This window comes from Microtus pennsylvanicus, chromosome 3, assembly GCF_037038515.1.
Source record: "Microtus pennsylvanicus isolate mMicPen1 chromosome 3, mMicPen1.hap1, whole genome shotgun sequence".
Classification (NCBI taxonomy): Eukaryota; Metazoa; Chordata; class Mammalia; order Rodentia; family Cricetidae; genus Microtus; species Microtus pennsylvanicus.
Genome location: NC_134581.1, coordinates 103,052,746 through 103,077,971, shown reverse-complemented (window position 1 = coordinate 103,077,971; position 25,226 = coordinate 103,052,746). Strand labels below are relative to the sequence as shown.

General features: G+C 41.8%; 1 protein-coding gene across 3 annotated transcripts in view; it reads right to left on the bottom strand.

Annotated features, from left to right (window-relative positions):
* The window catches only part of Fat3 (FAT atypical cadherin 3), a 576,873-nt gene that overhangs the window by 319,247 nt on the left and 232,400 nt on the right, over nt 1-25,226 (bottom strand). For all 3 annotated transcript variants that reach the window (XM_075966763.1, XM_075966765.1, XM_075966766.1), the window contains exon 3: nt 12,009-12,323. In XM_075966763.1, coding sequence (XP_075822878.1) covers nt 12,009-12,323 — 315 coding nt within the window. The remainder of the gene's footprint in view (nt 1-12,008; nt 12,324-25,226) is intronic.

Genomic DNA, 25,226 nt, shown 5'->3' with positions numbered 1-25,226 from the left:
CTCAGCTTACGGTAACTGAAATTCAGGGCTCATTTATAGGGGTGTTTCCTGATAATTTAAGCCCGACAAATGACAAATGAGTAAAAATAGATGAGATATTGTTTTACGAAATACTAAAGTCAATCAACAATGACGTCCATACAAGCTCTTAAGTGGAGGCAAACAGGCCTCAGAACAAGACAGCATCACCAACAGAGGAAGCTCCAGAAGTCCCCAGGTGGTTATGGTTAGTCACAGCACACACATGTCCACACACATCTAGCTAAAAACTAGGACAAAGGTGCTGAAGTTCCTAACTTTCCATCCAGAAAGAAAGGACTACGATGGGAATTGGCTGCTTCAAATTACACCTTGCATAATGTTCATGGGTCTAGCTACTGAGGGACTTGGGACCAGTGCCCTGTGAGCCAGAACTTTTGTCTCTTCCCAGTGTTCTGGTGGATGTGAACTGAGGGAATACTGGGACACACTAGCATGCCTCAGCCTTAGCATGTGCAAACTCCATTAAACCGCTGGTAGGAGGTTCCAGGACGGAAACCTTCCGGGACACTTTCACAATGGCAGCAGTGGTTTTAATGGAAGGTTTCTCTCAAAACAGAAGACTGCAATAAACCAGCACTGCAAATCACTGCTGTGGATACACACCCAGATACAAGAAATAAAAGAGAAATTTATGACCTTAGTTGATCTCCTTTTTAATCATAAACACATCTCTATCATCTGTTTTCTTTGTATGACTCTATCATCTTCCCAAAGAATCTTTAGAAATTTTCACAGTCTTCAGCGCAGCTGAGCTTGAGTGGAAGGAGGCACAGGGACCAGGGCTCAGACTGGCTTTAGGGATGGCCAGCACACTGCATCTCAGGCTCTCAGCCCCCCCACCCCCCGCCGCCATTAACAGCAGGGATGCAGTACCATCACGGCAGGCTTTAATTGTGTAGCTTCTGATTGTACATCTCTCTCCTTTCATCAAAGCTCCTAATTTTTGATGTAATTACGAATAACCAGCACTTCAAAAATCCTCTCCCAAGTAATCCTATCTACTCAAACACCCAAAGCCACTTCTTGTAGGTGACACAAAATACTTGCCATTGTTTAACCGACAGCCTGCTCTTTGGAGTTTGTATCTACGTGGGAGTCAAACAGTTCTCCCTCTCTTGATGGTTGTGCAGTTTTCCCCTCAGCCTAAGTCTTTGTAATCTAATGATGTGTTAGGACCCAGGCTCAGCACCCAGGAACCCCCCTCTTAAGTTCGCTGCAGTTCCTATACATAGCAAGGCATGCTTGCAGCAGACACCAGGACTCCCTAGAGGCTGAGTTGTGCCCTAGCTACCAGAGGTCAGAAAGGTGCTGTGCCCCTCCTTCACCTCCCTTTACCGCAGGACTGAAGTCTCATTGTGTGCTTACCCATCAGAAGGCTGACCTTAAGCAGGAACAGGATTTGGAGCTACAAAATGTTTCAAGCCTAAAACTCTCAAATAATCTCTTCATGCTGTTTTCTGAAGAAAGCTGCTCAAAACAGACTCGAATGAGAGTTTGGTCGCCAGCTAAATCCTCTTCAAATCCTAGGGAGCCAATAACTTTATAGCATTTATTATGCTGGAAGTTTTGCTATTGTGCGGTTTCCTTTCACTTCTAATAGAGTTGACATCAAGTGTTCACTGGGCCTTTAAAATACGAGGAAATTGGAATTAAAGAGGGACAAGAGGTAACTTCGGATTTCTTCCTTTTGTATTTTTCTTTTCATTTTGAGTAAAGTATAATTGCATCCTTTTACCCTCCTGTTCCTCCATCGACCTGCTCCCACGTATTATTATTATTAATAATATGCACTTACATATGCTACATATATGTTTTGCTATTATTTTTCTATGACTCTGCCCTGTCATTTATCTCGAATGGACCCTTTGCAAGCGGCCATGAAGAATAGGCCCCGTGACGGGGTCCACAGTACTTCAGTGCTTCTCAGAAAGGATATTTCTCTCCATAAATGACAATTGATAATGTCTGGAGAGGTCTTCATTCCAGCAGCTGGAGAGTTGTGCACTAAGGATGAAGTACAGGGCACGAAACTGATAGAAACTTGAAAGTGCATGGGTGTTCAGATAGAACAACATTATTGAAGTTAACGTGCTAAAAGGATTTGGGCTGAGAAATTCTAAGATTGTCTTCAGCAACACGTACCTTCATAGAACTGGGCCCCCAAAAGTATAGCCGGTGCCTATGACAGGAGGGAGCATGTTTTCCTTGGGGATGGCCACTCTAATCATCCCTCAGTATCCCAGAGGTGCCATGATCCCAGTTTGAAGTTGTGAGTTGGTCCAGAGGGGATTATCCAGCTTCCCCAGGGCATAAGCACAGTGCAGAGACTTTCCTGTTGCTCTCGTTCATCTCGAGCACATTGGCGTGGATGCAAAGGTCATCTCTGAATTTTAAATAGCCCATGATAAATCTGTATGAGCCCCATTCGTTCTCCTGAACTTGCTAGATTAAATGAATACAATTTAATATTCTATAGGACAAGGCCTCCCTTCATGGCTGAATGAAGGGGTAAAGGGTGATTTACATCCATACTCATTTGCCACATTATCTACTCTGTGCCTGGGTCTTAGGAATAGCAACTGTCGTTCTGGCCGTCTCCACTGGTTTGGGAGAAGCTGCCATTCCCTCTGAAGGCCGTGCAAGGAAGCAGCACTGATGTTTGCACTGTCCCTCACCTTGCTTTTCATTTTCCCCTTGAAATCTCTGTAATTCTCCAGGCGATTCCCTTCAGATTTCCTAGAAGAGATGGTGTTCTAAGCAGATTACCCCCAAATGCAGCTCTGCATAAGCATGGGGTGTTGTAAGAAGATTACCCCCAAATAGAGTTCTGCATAAGCGTGGGGCTTAACTTACTTGGAAGAGCAAATTATTTTTTTTTAATACTACTATCTTGTGAGGTAGTATTTCTCTGACAATTAAGTATTCAAGCTATTTACTGAAATTGGATAATGATTGCTTGTTTATTAATGTAGATCTAAGCTGCATTTTCCCAGTTCTGCTTTGCTCTATGTATAGGAAATAACACAAAGAAAGGGTGTGGATTTGGGTGTAGAGGAAGTGGGAAGTATTTTGGATGAGTTGTGGGAGGGGAAACCATGATCGGGATATATTGTGTGAAAACTATCTGTTTTCTATACAATTAAACTCATAGATGAAAAAGGGTACCCAAATGTTATATAACATCCAACATTTTTTTGAGACTCTTTGATATTTTACTCATACTGACAATGAAAGGGACATGATTTTCATTTTTACCTAATTCATAAACCTGGAAAGAGAACAAGAGTGTGAGAACTGATTGGAAATGGGTAGAGAAGAAACTTGGAATTCACAGCTGACTCTCAAAACTGCAGACCTGTGAGCAGAGAGTGTAATTTACAAAGCTGACTGTCTCTTCCACAGGGTTTCTCAGCCCTGGTGACCTCCCTTAGGTCAGTGATGTCTAGAGACTGCACATTAGGCTCCTCAGGGGAACTTCACCTTGGCTGGGAATTTGTCAGAAACACAAATTACCAGGCTTCTCCACAGGCTGCTTTAGCTAATAAGATCACCTGGTGATTACCAGGCTGATGCATGGCTTGGGTTCCTCAGTTAACTCTCTTATTAATGGTGAGAGTTACCTGTTATCTCTTACACTACATAACCAAAGGCAGGAGGCTATTATTTATAGCTGACTGAAAAAAAAAACCTCAAGCCATCCAATATTTTGAAATTGGCTATCTACATGTCTACATCACAAAGAACCAATAGACAGGTTGAACTTGAGGCCTTCCCATGGGAGACACAATTTTTAAGATTCCTCTTTCTCAAATGATTTGGGGAAAGTGTTTGTTTAGTTTTTTTTTTTTTGTGTGTGTGTGTACAGTTAGTATACTTGATAATAAAATATGTTTTGGTCAGATTGATTCCAAGATACTAAACCTAAACCACAACCATTCAAGTGCAGGTGAGACAACAGACCCAGGAGCAGAGGAAGTGTCAGAGATCAGAGGCAAACATAGCAACTGTGGACAGGAACTAAGATATCTCAAGTCCTGATAATGATCCATGGGAAGAACTGGGTTAAACAAAGACCTGTTTTATAGACACATGCTATCAACACTTGGATGCTATGTCTGAACCTGTGTCTATCAGAGGGAAGAAATACAAAACCTTCTGTCTTCTGTATGTTTCCCTTTTAAACAATCACTTAAGAGGTAGACTTCTCAAAGAAATATGCAACAGAAAATCTCAAGACCCTCTGAACCCTAAATACCATCAAACTCCCAAACAAAAGATGTACAAATATCTGGAGACTATGATCTCACATAGCAGTTATGAATCTTTTACAGTCCCCTCTATAATAATAGCATGCATCTTGGAGTAGCTGAAATATCTCTGGACTGGTTTTGGGGGTTAATTGAACTAGTTTATATTCCCTCGGTGGTGATCATACCTCTTTCTCTGTAGACCAGCCTATTCCTCTGGACATTCAGGGCTGCTAGGCTCCCCTAGCCACCTGCTTGGTCTGATACTTGCTACCTTACTCCCGGCTGATGATCGGCAGAGTTCAGTAGTTCATACTTTATGCAAGTTTTCTCACACAGTTGACTTGCATGAGGTATGATAATCCTTCTTCTCATGAGACTAAATCTCCTTAGCTCAGAAGTCATCTTCTCTTATGTTCCTATCCACCAATACTAGGTCCAGGTCAACAGTAGTACCAAAAATACACTCACTTCACAAAACTGAATGGAAGGTCGCAGAGCTACACAGCAGACAGAGACGCAATGTCCCTTCTCAAGTCACTCTTTTGAGACAGGGGCATCCAGATGCAGTCTGCTTGTAGCATACACGGACCTTTGTCTAGTGAGGAACACAGACTGATAGCAATAACAATGTCTAATGCATAGTGAGAGCTCTACCAAATGCTAGCCTGCTGATAAAGAGTGAACACATTAGACAGAAATAAAGCAGGTGTTCTGAAGCTGTAGAGAAAGATCCCACCATCCCTTCCTATTTCTGTTGGCTTGAGCACAGGTTGGTCAGCTTGCATCTCTCTGCAAGCCCTGGGAAGAAGAGCAGTTCCCCTTCACCTGAGCCTGAACATTGCACAGCCTCTTGCTCATCACATGTGAGTATCAAGGAGCTGCATTTGAGTGACCTCACCTGCTCTGTTTGGAACTAGTACAAGCCAAAGAAGACTTTCCAACTGACAGCCTTTGTTTTTTGGCCCAACCTAAAGAAAGAACTTGAAGGAAGTCCACAGCCCACTTATTTTTACATGGCTTCAAATCTAGTAGCGGAAAACTCAAATGGGCCTTTTGGCTCAGCAAAGAAATCTCTCTCTACTTGGGAGTCAGTGACATCCATTATGTGCTATAGACTGGAGACCTAGAATATTGGCAAAATTCACATTTACATTTAATAATTTTAATCTTTACTTATCCTGTAGCACATTTCCAGAACAAAGCAAAACTCTTAAAATTTTATCTCTATCAAAGAGAGAATAAAGTTTACTAGAACAAGCAACATTTCAGTTTTAAAAATCTAAAACACAAATCTTTGCTTTGTCCTGGTTAGCTATATCTCCTGATTCATTATTGAAAAATACTGTTTCAAAGTCTTTGTCGCTATTTAACACTAATGATTTTATAAAGACAGAAGAAATTCCAAAAATTAAAACTACTATCAGTGAGTCAATCAGATTCTCCTTACAAGAGCAATATCCTGAGCAAGGAACTCACAGGCTTCAGTGAGCTTGACCCCCAACGCTACAAAAATGAAACAAAACATAGCAATCGTAGTGCAGTAAGCAAAATACTTGCTGCATAAGCATGAGAGGACATGGGTTCAATCCACAGCACAAACATAAAAAGCTGAGCAGGATAGCATGGACTTGTAATACCAGTCCTGGGGTTGATGGAGACAGCTGTATGCCTGCGGCCCACTGGTAAACCAGCAGTGTCTAATTGGCAAGCTTCAGGTTGTTGAAAGACTCTGTTCATAAAGGAAAGAAAGACAGAAAGAGAGAGAGAGAGAGAGAGAGAGAGAGAGAGAGAGAGAGAGGAAAGAAAGGAAGACAGGAAGAAGAAAGAATGAAAGAAAGAAACAAAAGAAAGAAGGAAGAAAAAGAGAGAAAGAAGACAAAAGAAAGAAAACTGAATGAAAAGAAGGAAGAAAGAGAAAGAAATAAAACCAAGATGAACAGTATCTGAAGAATAACACTTGAATTTTGAGTTTAGTCTCAGACCTCCATATGTCTATGTACAAATATAATCTCCCACCCACATAACATATTCACACCCATAAACACTTACACACCATCTTCATTCCAACATAAACAAAAAGAGATATGGTCCTAGTTACAGACATTTCTTATAGACTTCTGCATTTCACTAGCATACTTTACTTGCACTGTGACTTCCATGGTCCATGAGTAATAACTGTGCTGTAAGCAAAGATGTATTCACTTTCCAGAAAAGAAACCTAGGCTTAAAGACATTAATGCACAACCCTGCCATTAGCATAAAGCAGACAGGACATCATCATTTATCATGGGACTTTGCTGAGCTAGGCTGTGTGGTTACATTCTCATGGGACTCCAAAATTCCTCACATCAATCCTTACTCATTGTTCTAGCTTCATTTCTGTTGCTGTGAGAAATATCCTTACAAGAAGCAACTTAAAGAAGTTTATCGCAGTTCATCGTTCCAGCTTACAGTGAAAGGAGCTTGAGACCTCTGGTCACATTATACCCATAGTTAAGAGCAGAAACAAAATATGCATGCTCGCTTGCTTGTTTTTGCCCAGTTCAGTTTCTTCACTCTTACACAGTTCAGTATTACCCACAGTAGGCAAGATATTTCTGTATCAGTTAGCCTAATAAAAATAATGCCCCACAGACAGACCTACAGAGGGAGTCAGTAACTTGTCCAAGAACAGAAAGCTGCTAACACCAGCACTGACTGATTTACTGTGTGTTCTCTGTGATGGTCATAGGGTTTCACATTCATGAAGTACAGGGCATATATCTTAAGCTTATGATCTTGTTTATAGGATTTTGATGTGGGATTTCCCTCTGTATGCTGTGATTACCATTGATAAATAAAGGAACTGCTTTGAGTCTATAGCAGAGCTATAGGGGAACAAAGCTAGGAAGGAAAAACTAAACAGAATGCTGGGACAAAGGAGGCAGAGTTTGGAGAAACCATGGAGCCACCGCCAGAGACAGATGCACTGAAACTTTGCTGGTAGGCCACGACATCCTGGTGATGTAAAGATTAGTGGAGATGGGTTAGCCAATAAGAAGCTAGAGCTAATGGGCCAAGCAGTGACTTAATTAATGTAGTTTCTGTGTAATTATTTTGGGGATAAGTGTCCAGAAACTAACTAGCTAGCAAATTGGCATGCCAATGTGGCCAACTAGATCCACATAAAAACCTGAGAGAGCTTGAAAAGGAATTCTAGACACAAAAGCACAGAGTTTAACACAGTTTCTTGTTGTTTGCTGGTAGTGTGACACAGCTCCTTTAAAAGAGGTGTTCCTGACTTAGTGGTAGCAGAAAAAAAAAGCTGGACTGTTTTGAAATACCGGCTTTCGCTTTCTGGGCCTTACTGCCAGTGCAACCTCTGGCACTTTCAGAGGACTAAGCATTTAAATGGGATTTGTGACTACTTGCTTAATGGCAACATAGAGCAGCTATGTGCCTAAAAATGGGATTGTGAGCATGGGCTCTCAGGAGCAGCAAACAGCTCCACCATGCTGAACTGGGCAGAACAAGCAGGCAGCGACCTATTTCCCCTAGTAATGTGGCCACTTAAGTTCATAAGAAGGGCTTAGCATTTTAAGAAGCACTTTTGGACAGTAAAAAATTACAGATGCACAATAGGACAGATTCAGACATAAAAGACCTCTAAATGGGTCACAGTGTTGGATAAATGTATGTAGGCTTGGGAGAGAGAAGAAAAGGGTATAGAGAGTTATAAAAAGAAGTAAATGGTTTTGAAAAAAATAAAACAAAGTCTTTAAAGAGACAGAGTACAGATAGTCATAGATTACAAGCAGTAAAGAAAAATAAGTCACAGAAAAATGGAATATATATATATATATATATATATATATATATATATATATATTTGTGTTTTCTTTGAATTTTTTGACTGCAGAGAGACATTTGATTCCAGGGATTGGTAAGCTAAACAAACATATATACTTTAAAGGTATCTTGATTTCAAAATATGGATCTAAGTATATGTTGCTTTGGAAAAGAGGTTCTTCTTTTGTTTCCATGGAGGATGAGAACCTATGGATTGCTTCCAGACTAATGTGGTTTGATGAACCAAGACTCCCTGAAAGGTTGCCTTGAGCCTCCCTCAAAAAATTACTTCCCCCAATAAACAACAGGAAGCAGTTTGGAGAAAACTATGCCCATATTCCATAATATTGTTTACAAATGTTTGTTTTTAGTGGATATGCTATAGAGATTTCGATTGGTATAGACCTTGGTTTATTGATACCAATTTAAAGTCAATTTTGTTAAATGTATATTTCTGTTCTTGATTAAGATATTATTGTGTTTGTGCAGCTCATTTACAAATGTAACGTAATAGATATTCATCTATAATAGCCAAGCTTGTAATCATGTTAATTAGGTTTTCTAGATATATAGAGATATATTTCAGTTAGGTATTCTTCAAATCTTTCAATGACCTTCAGAATATGGCATTTAAAATGTTTTAAGAACTTAGAACTTTTCATGGCAGTGAGAAACATCTGCTCCTGGCAGCACCAATTACTTCAAGAGGATAATGGGCATCAAAGAGGAGTTGGTTAGACTTTTGGGCAAGAAACTGCTCTTGCCTGGACTTATTGATGAACTGGGCATGCAGGACCCACAGAGAAATGACTGCTGAACTTGCCTAAAGGTGAGACAATCTTTTGGGATTCCTGCTTCATAAAAGAGTCTGCCAGGCATTCTGCAGGACACAGAAACTGCCAATATAGGTGGAACTGTCTTTGAAATTTTCTGTTTGATGGAAAAGTTTGATAGATAATATGGGTCTGTAGGCTGAAGATTGGATGCCCCAATGGTACAGAAGAACTGTCAATTCTAGAGTTTTGGAAGTTGCTTATAATGCACTTCCTGTTTACTTAGGTAATATTATATGTTCTGGAGTCTTTGATGGAGTTGAAGAATTTATTGTTGTAGTTTTCCTTTGTTATGATAAAAGATAAAGTAGATATAAATATTGTAACTAATTATTGCTTGATACATGTTTTGTTATATGTAATTTTACTATGTTAAACTTAAAACCTTCCTTTTCACTTAAACAGAAAAAGGGAGGTGATGTGGGATTCCCCTCTGTATGCTGTGAATATCATTGGTTAATAAAGGAACTGCTTTGGGATGATAGCAGAGCTATAGGGGAACAGAGCTAGGCAAGGAAAACTAAACAGAATGCTGAGGCAGAGTTTGGAGAAAGTATGGAGCTGCTGCCAGAAACAGACACGCTGAAACTTTGCTGGTAGGCCCCAACCTCCTGGTGATGTACAGATTAATGGAGATGGGTTAAATTAATATGTAAGAGTTAGCCAATAAGAAGCTAGAGCTAATGGGCCAAGCAGTGATTTAATTAATACAGTTTTTGTATGATTATTTCAAGGCTAAGTGGCCGGGAACTAACTCATGGCCTCCATACAAGAGGATTTTTGTGATAAAAAGAAATGAGTGCAATAATCATAATAACTGAATAAACAAGATATATTATTTTCTTATATTATGTCTGAAAACCAAGGCATGCTGCGCATTTCTTTGGGAAAATTAGACAAGTTAGATGAAAATGTCATTCTGGGCACATTTTTTAAAAATCTCTGGCAAAGACAGAGAAATTATGAATACAATTAAGGTTCTTATTATGCAATGTAAGCCACATTATGATAATGTAAGGCTTTCTGAAAATTCATGAGCATAAAAGAAAGTAAGCACCCAAGGTCTAGTCAAAGTTCTTCACACCAGATATATATTATCTGTGATGGCCATCCTGTATTTTAAGAATGTGTGTGTATATAGTTGGGTACATATGTGTGTGTGTGTGTGTGTGTGTGGGCGCGCGTGAGTGTGCGCACACATACACATGTGGTCATGTGTATGTGGATGCCAGAGGATAACCTTGAAGGCTATTCTTCAGCCACACTGTCTATGTTATTTTTGAAACAATGTCTATCACTGGCCTGGAACTCATTAGGCTAGAATGGATGGCCAGCAAGGTCAAGGTCTGCCCAAAAGAAGTATTTTTCTTTTTGAACTCTAAGTAAGGTCAGTAGCAGCTGAACTTGTCCCTTTGTAGAGTCTTTTAACTCAAAAGCAGGGCATCGGGTCCTTTGGTGACTGAAATGACAACAGGTCAAGAAGCAATCGCATAATGTTGAGTGTGAAGCATCAAATGTCACTCACAACTCTTTTGTCGACATTTTCCTTTGCTTTTCTCCCTCCTCCTTCCCTCTCCTTTCTCCTTGTTAAATCTGTAAAGTCTTTGAACTCATTTTTCTCCACATTTTATAGTCCACAGAAGTGAACCAGGAGGTCTTCTTGGCCTAATACAAGGACGTAACCCTCAGGTATATGGGGATGGTCTGTGCTTTGTGCTCCACAGATGAGGAGCCAGGCTCCTTTATCTCAGCTCTGGCCTTCTAGCATACGTATGCCTCAGCCAGTCACTGCCAGCTGATACCACCTTATATTTATGATGAAACAGAGGTCAAGTCCTGACCAAATACTTTTTTTAAAAAATTTATTTATTATGTATATAGGGTTCTTGGCACCAGATCTTATTATAGATGGGTGTGAGCCATCATGCGGTTACTGGGAATTGAACTCAGGACCTCCAGAACAGCAGTCAGTTCTCTTAACCTCTGAGCCATCTCTCCAGCCCTGACCAAATACTTTTAAGACCCTTGAAATATGCTTGAAAATTGACTTACTGACCCAGAAGTAGGATTATAAAAACAAACAAACAAAAAACACCAACCTTCATAGTTTGTGAACTAGAACTTGATATTTACAGAGGACATAATGGCCACTGAATCTTTCTCTTTTCACAAATAAGGTGAATAATTACCAGTCCCATCACGGCTCCTGAGGAGAGTCTCTCCACACCAACAAGCATCAACCAAGCCCAACGCTGACCAATGTTAACCCACCTGCCTGGAGCAACGTGAATTCCATTATTCTCAATCTCAATTAATTTGAACCCCATCCATCACGTTCTCCCTGAGGGCTCGATGTCTTTGCTCAGATATAATAGTGACATAGTACAGGAGAGCAGTAGCATGCTGGGGTTGATTCCACCACAGAGCCACGGTCCAGTGGGCATCCTGGTCAGGACACACTCAGTCAAAGTCTGCAAGGTGCGCTTAACCAATTCAGTTCTTATTATAACCTTTAGAAACCTTCTGAGAAAAAGGTCAGGTCAGAAATTGCTGATTTTTGTGCAAATATTCAGACACAGACATGGGAAATTCTTTGGAACACTGACACTTGATTGATAGAGAACGCAGGGATGAAAATCTCTGAGCTTAGATTTCAGCCTTTTAGGGGTTCATTTACAACAAGCTGGAGTGAGGTCAAGCAAGGCAGAAGGACCTAGAACTAGAGACCTTACAATGCTAGCTCTCATAAAGAACCCAGCATAGGCCAACTACGCTGCTCTCCGAGTGGTCCTGGACCACATGTTACAATGAGCGGAGCAAACCTGCAGCTGGTTTTATTGTGTTGCTTCTGATTCTTACTACATCAATTCACCTTGATGTCAGGTGAGATTAAAACATTCCAAGTAGACAGAAAAAGCATTTACCTTGACAAAAACTACTAGAGAAGAAGACTCTGTCTTCTGGACAACAAAATAGGAAAGCCAGCATCAGCAAGGGCCCGACAACACATGTAAAATTGTACAGCCAATTTTAATTCAGCCAAGCATGCGCTTACCTGTTTTGATATTGATGGCAAAAAAGTTCTGTGGGTTTCCACTTGTAATCCTATAGGTCAGTTTTTCATTGGAACCAGAGTCAGGATCTTCAGCTTGTATCTGAATGACAGACACATCCTTGGGAGAGTTCTCCATGACAACAGGATAATAGATGGGTTCCGAGGTCAGTGGGGCATTGTCATTCACATCTTCAACTTCTATGTAGACCTCAATGGTGGAATAGAGAGGGACCACGCCCCTGTCTGTGGCATACACCGTCAGCCAGTACGACCCTGTTGTCTCTCGATCAAGAATGTCAGCAGCCGTGATGACTCCTAGGGAGAAAACACAGAGCACATGACAGCTTAAGCAAAGGAAGGCAGTTTGTGAGTCACCCAGAATTCCTGAGGGCAGCACAAATAATCTTGGCGTATTGAACAAGATTAGTAAATGCATAATATAAGATTAAATAGAGATGTTACTCTTTACATAAGGAAATGATTTTCTGCAGAACTCAACTGTATATTTATTTATCAACTCGAATTACACTTACTTTGCAATTCCAAGATAGATATGTAAGATACATATGTGCTCCTGTGTATGCACACATACCTTCTCCACATGCACATAGACTATATGAAGGAATGAGGGAATAAGAATACAGTTGATCACACACACACACACACACACATACACACACACACACAAACCACACACACACTACATCTACAGACAAAATGAAGGAGTGAGAAGACAGTGAATTAAGAGACAAAATAAGTCCCATCTTGCAAGCCAATCTCTCTATTTGATGTGACGCTGAATTGATTTCATACAAAACAAACACTCTCCTCAGGTAAATTATTTTATCTACTCATTTACAGGAATCAAGTAGACCCTTCAAATATTTTCTTGTCTGTTAGATTGGAAAATGTTTTACCTGCAAAGAGAGAAGCCTGCACCATACTGTTTTCCCGAAGAATCAAATGTCACAGCTATTCTGCAACAGTCAGGGAAGAAGTCATATCAATATACTCTCTAAATGAGCTTCATCTCCCTCAAGGACTCTCTGAGAGGGAGGCTCATGGGCAATCATTTTAAATTAGGTGGAAAAAAGTCAACCTAAGCTACTTTCTCATGGCTTTCTTATTTCATAGTTGAAACAAAAGCCAAACAGAAAATCAAGTAACAGCCAGAGATACCTAAAACACAATACTGTGCTTTCTTATGCCACACCACAGCCAACACCCCAGTAGCCAAGCCACAGAAAGCTATCACAGGGATAGGGCCTGAGCACAGTTACTATTAGGAAAAACCAGATGCCCGCTTAGGACATCTCAAAATTAGTTAGGATGCTCTTACAAGGTACAGGGTTCACTAAACCCTCAAGCTACAGAAAGTCCCTGGAAAAAGCCTCAGGAGCCGGTTCCCCAGGAACCCTCTCAGCTCCTTTATTCTTCCTGGCATTTTTGTCTCCTTTGGCATACAATTTGACCTGCAGAGCCTGTGAAAACAACGCTCAGGTATTGCCACTGGAAAGGGAGAGAGACCCAGGTTGGCATAGCCAATGACGAGTGCCCCTCAGTACAGGTGGAATATTCAAAAGAGATGAGGCAGCTGATGTTGCAGCCTCAGCACCAAAGTTATTCACCGCAAAGAATTCTTCACAGTGATGTGCTGGAAACAGAGCTCACCATAGGCATAATGCGAGATTAAACTGAGATGCCACTCTTTATGTAAGGACATGTTTTTGATAATAAAACCCATGCTAAGGAAAAACATTTTTAACTCTATAATTTTCTATTCTTCTTTAAAACAAATTACTTTTTCCTTATTTTTATTTCATATGAACTCGTGTTTTGTCTGCACGTATGTCCAGATGAGAGCATCAGATCGCCTGGAACTGGAGTTGCAGACAGAGGTGAACTGCCATTTTGGTGCTTGAAACTGAGCCCAGGTTCTCCGGAAGAGCAGCCAGTGCTCTCAACCACTGATCCATCTCCCCAACCCTGAAAATAATTTCTTAGGAGTTAAATTTATGAGGCGAAAGCATGTTTTGTGTGTTGTACGTGTCTGTGTGCTTGTTCATTCATTGTGGATGTAAGCACTTGCACACATGTGATGTGTACATGTGGAAACCAGATATCCACCTTGGGTTTCTTCCCCAAGTGCTAGCCACCTTTTTATTCCTCCCTCCCTCCCTCCCTCCCTTCCTCCCTCCCTCCCTCCCTCCCTCCCTCCTTTCTTTCTTTCTTTCTTTCTTTCTCTTTTCTTGTTTTTGACAGAATCTTTCATTGGTCTGGGATTTCTGGTTAGTTTAGGCAAGCTGCAAACCAGCCTGTCTTTTTCCACCAGTGCCTGCATTATAGGCATGTATTTCTATACCCAGAACTTACACATGTTAGGGAAGCAGTTCACCAAGTCATCTCCCTATTCCTGCACACCATTGCTGAGTGTGCTTGACCTGTTATCTCCCAGAATATGTGTACCAGGAGCAGGTGTGCTCGGGAAACTGCTACCGGAGATCTTCGTCTTTATTCAGTTAGCAATATTCATTAGGGAAAATACAGGAATTACAATACACTATACTCTGTCACCTGCAATGGTAACAATTGAATTCACTAGTCAGAATGTTTGGATCATTCTTTTAAATACAATTACTACTTTTATTTATGTGTATGTATGTGTGTGTGCGTGCATGTGTGTGCATGTGCCTGTATGGGTGTGTGAGTGAGCACATGCGTGTGTGCATGCATATGTGTACATGCGTGAGCATGTGTGTGTGTGCATGCGTGTGTGAGTGTGTGAGTGTGTGTGTGTGTCTGTATGTATGCTTGCAGGAGTTTACATGTTTCAGTTCAGCTCAGAGGACTTCAGATTCCCTGGAACTGGAGTTACAGGTGGTTGTGACCTACATGATGTGGGGGCTGGGAGTTGAACCCATGTTCTCTGCAAGAGCAGTAAGCGCTCTTCGCCACAGAGCCATCTTTCCTGTCTTTGAATAATTCCTTCCCCAAGTTTAATGATTTAGCTCAATGACAAAAGTGTCCCAGTTGTAGTAAGACAAAAACCTATGATTGGCAGAGACGGTGCCAGCAAGTTTGTTATAGCTTGCTAGAGGTATAGCTTTAATTAAGTCAAAATGTGTCCACAGCACAGAATTCTTTAGACTTAAAAATATGGAGGGTTTTTTGTTGTTGTTGGTTTGTTTTGTTTTTAGAGGCATGCACCACCACCGCCCGGCAATATGGAGGGTTTAAATGAAATGTCCGAGCATGACCTTTGTCTCTTAAGATGAGCACGCCTTCACGGGATGTGCTGTAGGTATTAGCTGTACCTCCATCCAATCTTTAGATCTATTTGCTGCAGGTCTTCATCTTTCTAACTCAGGAGAGTGTTTTGGAGTCTCCTAGAATGCAGACTGGGAATTCCAGCTTTGCTTAGAAAAGGCTTTCCTCAAAAGGCTCCCGGAACTGAAATGAACTCAGTAGCTGCTCTGGTATGGACTCCTGACCCGCAGAGCTCAAAAGTGCCAATTTTATTCTTTTTGGGAGACTTCGCCATGGTTCTTTTACAGATAAGAAAGCGGCAAGCGAAGCGTTGTAGATTCAAACTGTATACTTAGAAGCTTAGAAGGCATAACAGGAGTAACAGCCTCAAATAACTACCCAATAAAGTAGTGAAAGCAGACACCTCGCACGTTCTTTCCCCAAGAGAATGCCTTCTGACCTGTGTGGTGATTTGATGTTTACCTAAGAAACTTAGGTCCTGCCAACAGCTGTGTACACCACACAGAGGCTACTCACAAACAAATAAAGAGCTGGCTTTATCTCCCAGATCAAACTCGTTCTAGGTAACAAAAATGAGACATACAGCAGAATAAAAAGGATCAGGTCAGAGTTTAGTATTGTTTCTCCCCCAATTACGAGCAGCGACAGAAATGTCCATTTGTGTCTACTAAGATGTGTTTCCCTGAGCTTCCCATGGGAAAACCCCTCCACAAAAATTCTGCTTTGTTTCATTTATTCATGTTGAACCTCGCCAATCTACTTTGTTTTCTTTGGGCAATGATGGCGAATCATGGGAAAATCTCAAACTTTTCTAATCAGCGTTGGCTGATCCGATCGTAGGGAGGGTACAGACACAAGGCATTAGAACACGTGAATGACAGGGATAGCAACTTACCTTTCTTTCCAATGGAAGCGGTAAGCCCTGTGATTGTCTATTTATTTATCACCAAATGGGCCGCTACAGCAGCATAAAGAAACCAAACCCCCAAAGGAGGAACGTCTATAGTTTTTCCTAATTGAGTTTCCTCAGTTCTCATCATCTGTAGATTTCTCGGATTGTTTTCCAATTTTCATTTGAGTTTCATCCTATTAAAAGGCTGTGACCTCTGACGCTCCCCTGCCTTGCATTCTTCTCCTGCTCCTAATTGAGATGAAACGTGCCCACTTGGGCTATGGACAGCGCCAGAGGCACTGAGGAGACCTAGATAGATACAGCACTAGACTATGCTAACAAGGGGACAAAGGACCCTGTGGTCCCCATGACAGAACTTTGGGAGGGAAGCTGGTGTATTTTTTAAGTACCTAGATGCTGACTTTGAATGAGGAGGGAAAAAGACAGGAGAGAAAAAGAAGGCAATTTTTAGGACCACGTTGTTACCATACTGACTTTGGTCGCATGTAAGAGAATTTAGTTTCTTAAAATATTTTTATATTGAAATGACTTCATGTTCACAAGCTATTTAAACAACAGTGCGGGTTAATGATAGTTTTTGGTCACATGACTGAGATCTGTGAGTTGATCATCCTGTATTCGCAAGTCATGGATGAAAAGTTATGTTGATTTTCCTCCCATTGTAAAGACATTTTTTTTAAGGAACTACCTATAAAGCAAAGTAAATAATATGTAAAAATCAGAAACATTTATGATTTTCAAAAATGACGATGATACTGGGGAAATACAAGATTATGCAAACTATCTTCATTCATGTTGGTACTCTGCCTGTGTTGTCCTGGCTGGCACAGTTCTGACCTAGGGACAATCAAGGTGTGCGTGAAACTGTAAGACCCTGGGATCCGGAGACCAGCAGGCTGCCAGAGTGGCAGGAGGTGTGACTGGAGGTTAAGACCTCCACTCTGCATGCACAGCTCTCAGTTAACGGCAGAGCATTCTACAGAGACGCAGAGAAATGCGGGTAGATTCTAGAAATGAGGGTTTAGGGTTCTTGCAGCTGCTGCTACATATCCCGTTCTTCCTTGTACCTGTCTCAGTTCAGAAATAAGCACAGGGAAGTTCCAGGATTCTACGTACAGAGAGGCCAAGACATAAAACTGTGCAGAGAGGCCAAGGCTGGGAAGTGTGACACTAGCCGAACACACACCAGTAATCCCGGAGTTTCAGAAGATGACTCTGAACATAGGTTGCATGGGACAGTACGTATGTGAGTGTGTGTGTGTGTGTGTGTGTGTGTGTGTGTGCGTGCACGCAAAATTATATGTGGGAATATGTGCACATGTTTTAAAATCAGGTGTCATTCCTCAGGAACCCTCTTGGCTTTTGAAATGGGCCCTTGATCTTGCTGAGGCGATGAGACTGCCTGGCTGGCAACTCCCGCTGTCCTCCTGTATCTACCTTCCCAGCACAAGGGTTATAATCATGTGCCACCGTGCTCTGCTTTTCTCCACGACTGCTGAGGAATGAACTTAGGCCCTCAAACACTTTCCCAAATGAGTCGTTTCCCTAGCACACACACAGGAGGCTGTTGGGGATGCTGCGGACCGGCTGTCTGTTCTACATCTCATCCATGCTTAGCAGTCGTGGAAGCCCTGCCCTGTCCTTCTGAGGAGCGGGTTTATTCAGAGCCTTACTAATGGAGTCAGTGGCTCTCCTCCACTAGCCTGCTGACGCTGGGGCCCAGGGCATAGCAGACCCTGTCTGTCTTACTCAGCATGAACCCCACACCTACAGAGTACTTGACAGATATTGCATATGGTATTCACACAATGAATTAGGCTTGAGTGTGTGTGTGTGTGTGTGCTGCTTCTATCTCCAGAGGCCCTGTGGCTCCTGATATACGGGAGGAACCGAGCAGAGACTTATCATCCTTCGTCACATCCATTAATGGTGTCCAACGTGTGGCAATAAGCTGTAACGCAAAAGAGCACACCTAGACATCCCAGGAGAGCAGAGAGAGAATGAACTGTTCAAAGCAGGATTTAATTAAAATAGTAGGGGGCCCAGCTAAGAAACTCTCGGTTCCTCACCGGTTGGTACAGGCTTTGCATCACCCACAGACTCGGCCGATGCAGACCTGTGAGGTCACTCTGCTGCAGAGACACCTTAGAGTCTAGTGCTACATACAAGAAGTGAAACACCATGTGTGACCTGTGATCTTCCAACATGCCTCCGTCACACGGCCAAAGGCCATGACCAGAAATGCATACAGACATGCATACAGAAATGCATCATGGTGAAGGGTAAGAGTTGCTCCTCTCTAACAAGGTGACTCAAGGACGTAGTTGGTGGTAGTCTTCCATGTGGCCTAAGAGCCCAGTTATTACCTAGAAAATATGGCCCGAGTATGGCCAGACTGGTGAAACAGCTTCAGAGTCCCTTGAGAGGAGGTAGCAAGTGGGGTGCCTTCTACTGAAGGAGTCTCTGCTGGGTTTCTCCCATATAGCAGGAGCTACAGGGCCTCTGGAGATAGGAGCAGCACACACATCTCCTCGGTTCAGGCTTCATCCTCCAAGAATCTCCATGTACAGTAAACGTTCTGAATTCTTCTCCCCACATTACCATGTTACAATCCAAATGGAGTAAATCCTCCCCTCACACACACTCACATGGGTGCGCACATATATACACACGTCCATATGTGCCAACACATATGGACTCACAAGCACACACACGCATACACACATGCATTTAGTCACTCACGGCACACACACACACGTAAGCACACAAGCACGCATGCACATGGGTGTGTGCGTGCAAATAATCTCCCTTCCTAATTCATAAATTGAACACTTTGCTTTGTAAAATTAGTAAACAAGTCCTCAAGCAGATATGACCTCTATTTTCCTATTGTCATTATATTCAGGTTTGTGGCATTTAGTAAACAGTCTTGCAGTTGTCTTCCTGTCTGTCCATCTATCAGTGCTTTAAGGGAGCAATGTCCAACTCATCTTTTCCCCTCCCTGGGCCCGGCACAAAGCATGGATGAGAACAGGAAGCATTCCTGAGCCACCACCCTCCACAGCAGCTCCTTGCCAGAGACCACACCGGCAGGTAAAGACCGTAAAACCTACTATGACCACTTTTTTACAGCAAGGATAGTGAGCAAGGGAGGTAAATGTGAAATATATTTATTCATAACAATTAAGTGCTTCAAAGACATGGCCGGCCCAGGATTCTTGAATTGGCTATAAAAATACTTTATTTTAATGAGTGGTCTTAATTGGCCGTTTGTGTACATTCCTGCAGAGAAACAATATTAGACCTCTAACTAACAGTTGTTCACAGCCAAAGGCCTCAGACACACCGTATTCCCCGTTTCTACCATCAAACTGGAGTAGCATGCATAGACCAGAGAGGTTTCACATACTGGTCCAGTAGACAGGTGTAGCGACAGCTGGGAACCATCCAAAACTGATGAGAGAGGAAAAATCATTCCCCAAACAAGCCTGTGCTGCTCCCCTGCCTCGGCTAGGAAATGACCTCCCAAGAAGCCTGGCTCCTCGGGGAATCTGTGCGGCCCGCTGGCTCTCATTCTGTTTTCCATGGCCCAACTTATCTTTGGGGAGAGCTCTGGATCCAGCAGCCACAACTGTTGTACAGTGAAAAACTACAACGATTTAGCTCCCATTATGTAATAATTCACAGCCTCCAATGGACAGACACAAGTCATTTAGGATTCCTGTTTGGAACAGCGTGTCTCTTGGAGTTCAGATGACAGCGGTAATTCATTGGGAAAATGTGATTCATGGAACGTCCCTCTCCTTCGCTGTAACCTTTGCTGTGATGAGCTGACGCCCCGACACGGTACCATCTCAAAGGAGTAGGAAGCAAGTCCGTTTTTGTCTGTGAAAACTGGATCTAGCAGCTGGAGAGAGAACACTATATTTACAGGAATGGGAACAATCAGAGCTTATTGATTTTAGCAGTAATTAGTAGCGATCAGTTCATAAGATGGGGAGTCCCTACTGTGACAGTTTCATCTTACTTTTGTGAGTGTATACCGTGGGTGTGTACATGTGAACTCAGGTCTCCACACTTGCATGGCAAGCAATTCTTACTCATATACCATCCCCCCAGTTTGGTTTGGTCTTGCAAAAATTAGAAACTATAAAGAAGGAAAAAATAGGATGCCTGCATACAATAAGAAAGAAAACACACTTGATACTTGCATGTATGGGGGTGGGGGGCAGACAGGCTCTCAACACAGCACAGAGAAAGTGGGACCAAAGGCTTAAACTTTTCCTTTGTCCTTTATTACTGATGTCCCCTGCAGAAGGCATAGCATCTCTCAATATCACTTTCTTTGTCTATCAGGTGAAGACAACAGCTCATAACAGCTACAGCTTTGAGGACATGACATAGTTAGGCCGCTTTTCACAATTGTGAGAAACACTGTTTATTATGTTTGGTGTTTAGCTAGGGGCCCAGTCCGTAATCAATACTTTAACTATTAGACCTTTTTGATGTTTACGTGACTATTGTAAAATAACTAGGTTTTTGTAAGGTAATATACATACTTAAACTACTTATTTTTTTAAATCCTAGGAATCAAATATTACTTCTTAAATTCTATGAGCATGACTAAACCGCAAAGATGGAAGTCCACGTCTGTCCGTCACCATACACGGAGGCTTCTTAGGAACAAATTACCCCCTCCCTCAGCTTTGCCCACCGCCATACAAACATCAGGGGTTTGTCAAACAAGCTGATAGACTGTCTCTCCACCCTGCATTTATGCATCGGGGGACTTTGTATTACTTGGCACGTTTTTCTTGCCTTGCTTTAGGTCTCCATTTCTAAACTAGAGGCCATTACAACTGATAATTAAGTCTTTCACAAAAGTAACCATTCTTTTCTTCAGTGCACGGCACGCTGACACAGAATGTTGTTACACTGGATGATTGTAAACCGTCAGCCCATTACAAACAGGTGATTTATACACATATGCATGCATACATGTGTGTCTACATACACAAGAAATAGAAATAATGAGAGGGTACCTTGCTTCTCTCATTAAACTGCAAAGTCTCTGAGCTCTTGAGTGATGCCTCTGTTTCTTCTGAGTATATCATGTGGGCCCAGAGGTCACCCCACTCATTTGGACTGAATGATTATTAATTTGCACGTGTCAAAATTCACCGGTAGGACAGATGACAAGCCGAGAGGAAAGATAAAACAGCGTGCGTCTGAAGTACAGGTTCAAAGGCAGCAGCATGCTCGTGCCACTTCCTTGAACTCAATCCATCATCGATGGCAGAAAGTGGAAATCCATATTAGAAAAAGTCAGAGGAGGGAGGGAGAGAGGCAGACAGCAAGCGTGTATGTGCGTGTGTTCTTGTCCATACATATGCTCCACGCACAGCTGACTGCTGCGTTCCTGGATGGTGCTCACTTTACACACATGAACACTAACATTTAATGGCATCCGGGCCCTGAGTCTGCACCACTATTAATAGGCACCCGATTAGGGCTTTTCTATTTACAGCTTTCCACAAGCTTCATGATTTCCCAGTGCATATTACCATTCATTGGTAAAGGGCACTCTAGGAAATCTAGTCAAAGCAATAGCTCAACCACAATTAAAACAATTGCATTAGCTGACCTGAAGACAAAGCAAAGGGGGCTGGGAAATTCCCTGCAATATTTTACAACCCGAACTAATTAAAGATCACATCCCCCATACAACCAGAGAGCAGACACAGGGAATACCCGCAGCTGAGGACTTTTTGGTTTGATGGTTACTATAATGAATTTGGTCCCTGAAGTATAAGATAACAGAAGGCAGCTTCCCGCTGAAGGTATCACGATGAAAGTCTGGCTTCCCTCATTCTAGGGCACTTCCTCCTTGTGACCTGTCCATCTCACACGACCGCCATCAGCTAATTTTTCTAGGAGAAACGCGGAGGTTGTAAAGGGGGTGGGGAGATCTCACTTTAACCTGTTAGATGCCTTCTGTAGAATTCATGTTGACAAAGATTAAAAATAGCATGTCATGATTGTCAGGCTAGGAGCTGGATGGATTTCCTTTATTAACTTAGGAGAACTGTCCCTCACTGAAAGCAGGCAGTAGGCTAAAAAATGTTTTTACCATGTGATTAAAGTGCCTTTACAGAGGCAGCCCCGGGCACCTCGAGTTATTGCTCAGATGCCTGGAGGTAAATTAAGGTGGCACTTTCTTTCCCCATCTCTAATAAGACTGTACATTCTGCATTCTGCTGCTAGCAAAACCGATTACACCATTTCCCACTGCAAAAGCCTCATTTCTGAATGCCGGAGTGTGTTCTGTCACAACCGGCTTGAAAAAGAATTACCTTTGACTACTTTGTTCCGATAGGAGAAAACTTCTTGGAAGTGTTTTCCAGAAGACTGAAACGGAGAAATGTAAAGAAAAGTCTACATCCCCGCATCACACCTTGAGTGTGTGAGCGGGCAGGTGGATGTGTTTGGAAACACCACGGCCTATTTCCTACTTTGAACTTTTCGCACCACCACACTGATCACGCTCATTAGCATTTTAGAACTGTAATGTCCCAATAAGTGCAGGCGCTTTAATCACCCACATAAATTCATTCTTAGAAGAGAAAGCATCACATTGATAACACCACATTAGATATGGATCTCACTGACATCAAATTAAATTAAATTACACAATTCAACCTAAACTAATGCTTTACAGCTCAACACAAATATTTGTGGAGTGATCTGTAAAAAACAAGAAGCCTGGGTGAGCTTGGCTTCACATTGTCAATGGTGCCTTTAGCTCTGGTCAACCAATGCTTCCAGCTACTCTCTCTGCTGGCCCAGGCAGCCTGCAGTGTGAATACAGAGAGGCCTCTGGAGCCTGTTGATTTGACTCCAGCTCAACCTTCGGCACATGTGTTAGTTCTCCCAGTCTCAGGGCCCACTGTAGACTCGTCCAGCTTCAGGCTGTCACTTTGCCGAGAGAAGTCACAGTTCTTGAACATTTTTCTCTAACACAAGGCAACTGACTGGCTGGCTTTCTAAGTTATCCAGGCTCAATCAAATAAAGGATGGTAGCTTCTCGGGAAGCAGCCAGGACTTGGTTTTTACCCAGACTGATTCAAACTGACACAGAAGACAGCCAAGGCGAAGTCAGAGGTAAAGGAGATACCTGCTGCTTTGTTTGCAACTTCTCTCCCTGCAATACCCCAACTGAAAGATGGACTTTGTGTGATGTAACAAAGTGGATGGAACCAAGGCCTCTCCCAGGAACCGAATGCAGCAACTGGGTCAGCTCAGACCATGTGGAGATTTTCTCTATATCTTCTACTTCTTTTTCGTAGGTTTGGTCATTCTCCCTTCTGAAATTCCAAGGCAAATTAATGCACTACCAATAGCCAAGAGCCACTATGCATCAATTTCTATTTTGTTTTTATTTTATTTATTTTATTTTTCTATTTCAGCTGGGCATCAAAGGTCAATATTCAACAAATGGTATGGGCATAACTGGATATCAACATGTAGAAGAATGAAAATAGATCCATATCTATCACCATGCACAAAACTCAAGTCCAAATGGATAAAAGACCTCAATATAAAACCAATCACACTGAATCTCATAACCACTTTTAGTAATGTAGCAGGATACAAGATTAACTCAAAAAATCAGTAGCTCTCCTGTACACAAATGATAAATGAACTGAGAAAAAAATCAGAGAAACATCACCCTTCACAATAGCCACAAATAACAAAATATCTTGGAGTAACTCTAACCTAATAAGTGGAAGACTTGTATGACAAGAACTTTAAATCTTTGAAGAAATTGAAGAAATAACCAGAAAGTAGGAAGATCTCCCATGCTTTTAGGAAGGTAGAGTTAACATAATAAAAATGCCAGTTTTACCAAAAGCAATTTACAGATTCAATGCAATGCCCAGCAAAATTCTTCACAGACCTAGAAAGAATGGTACTCAACTTCATATGGAAAAGTGAAAAATCCAGGATAGCTATAATGATCCTGTACAATAAAAGAACTTCTGGAGGCATCACAATTCCAGAACAGCCTGGTATCGGCATAAAAACAGACAGGAAAACCAATGGAACCGAATCAAATGCCTGAATATTAATCCATACACCCTTGAACATCTGATTTTTGACAAAGAAGCAAAAAATATCGAATGGAAAAGAGAAAGCATATTTAACAAATGGTGCTGGCATAACTGGATATCAACATGTAGAAGAATGAAAATAGATCCGTATCTATCACCGTGCACAAAACTCAAGTCCAAGTGGATCAAAGACCTCAACATAAAGCCAGCCACACTGAACCTCATAGAACAGAAAGTGGGAATCACACTTGAATGCATTGGCACAGGAGACCACTTCCTAAATATAACCCCAGTAGCACAGACACTGAGAGAAACTGGGACTTCCTGAAACTGAGAAGTTTCTGTAAAGCAAAGGACACGGTCAGTAAAACAACAGCCTACAGAATGGGAAAAGATCTTCACTAATCCCACATCAGACAGAGGTCTGATCTCCAAAATATACAAAGAACTCAAGAAATTGGTCATCAAAAGAACAAATAATCCATTAAAAATGGGGTACAGACCTAAACAGAGAACTCACAATAGAGGAATCTAAAATGGCTGAAAGACACTTAAGGAAATGTTCAACAACCTTAGTCATCAGAGAAATGCAAATCAAAACAACTCTGAGATTCCATCTTACACCTGTAAGAATGACCAAGATCAAAAACACTGATGACAAAGTATGTTGGAGAGGTTATTGAGTAAAGGGAACACTTCCGCATTGCTGGTGAGAATGCAAGCTGGTACAGCTACTTTGGAAATCAGTATGGTAATTTCTCAGAAAATTAGAAAACAACCTTAATCAAGACACAGCAAAACCACTTTTGGGTTTATGTCCAAAAGATGCTTAATCGTGCCACAAAGACATATGTTGAACTATGCTCATAGCATCATTATATGTTCTATCTAGAACCTGTAAACAACCAAAATGCCTCTTGACCAAAG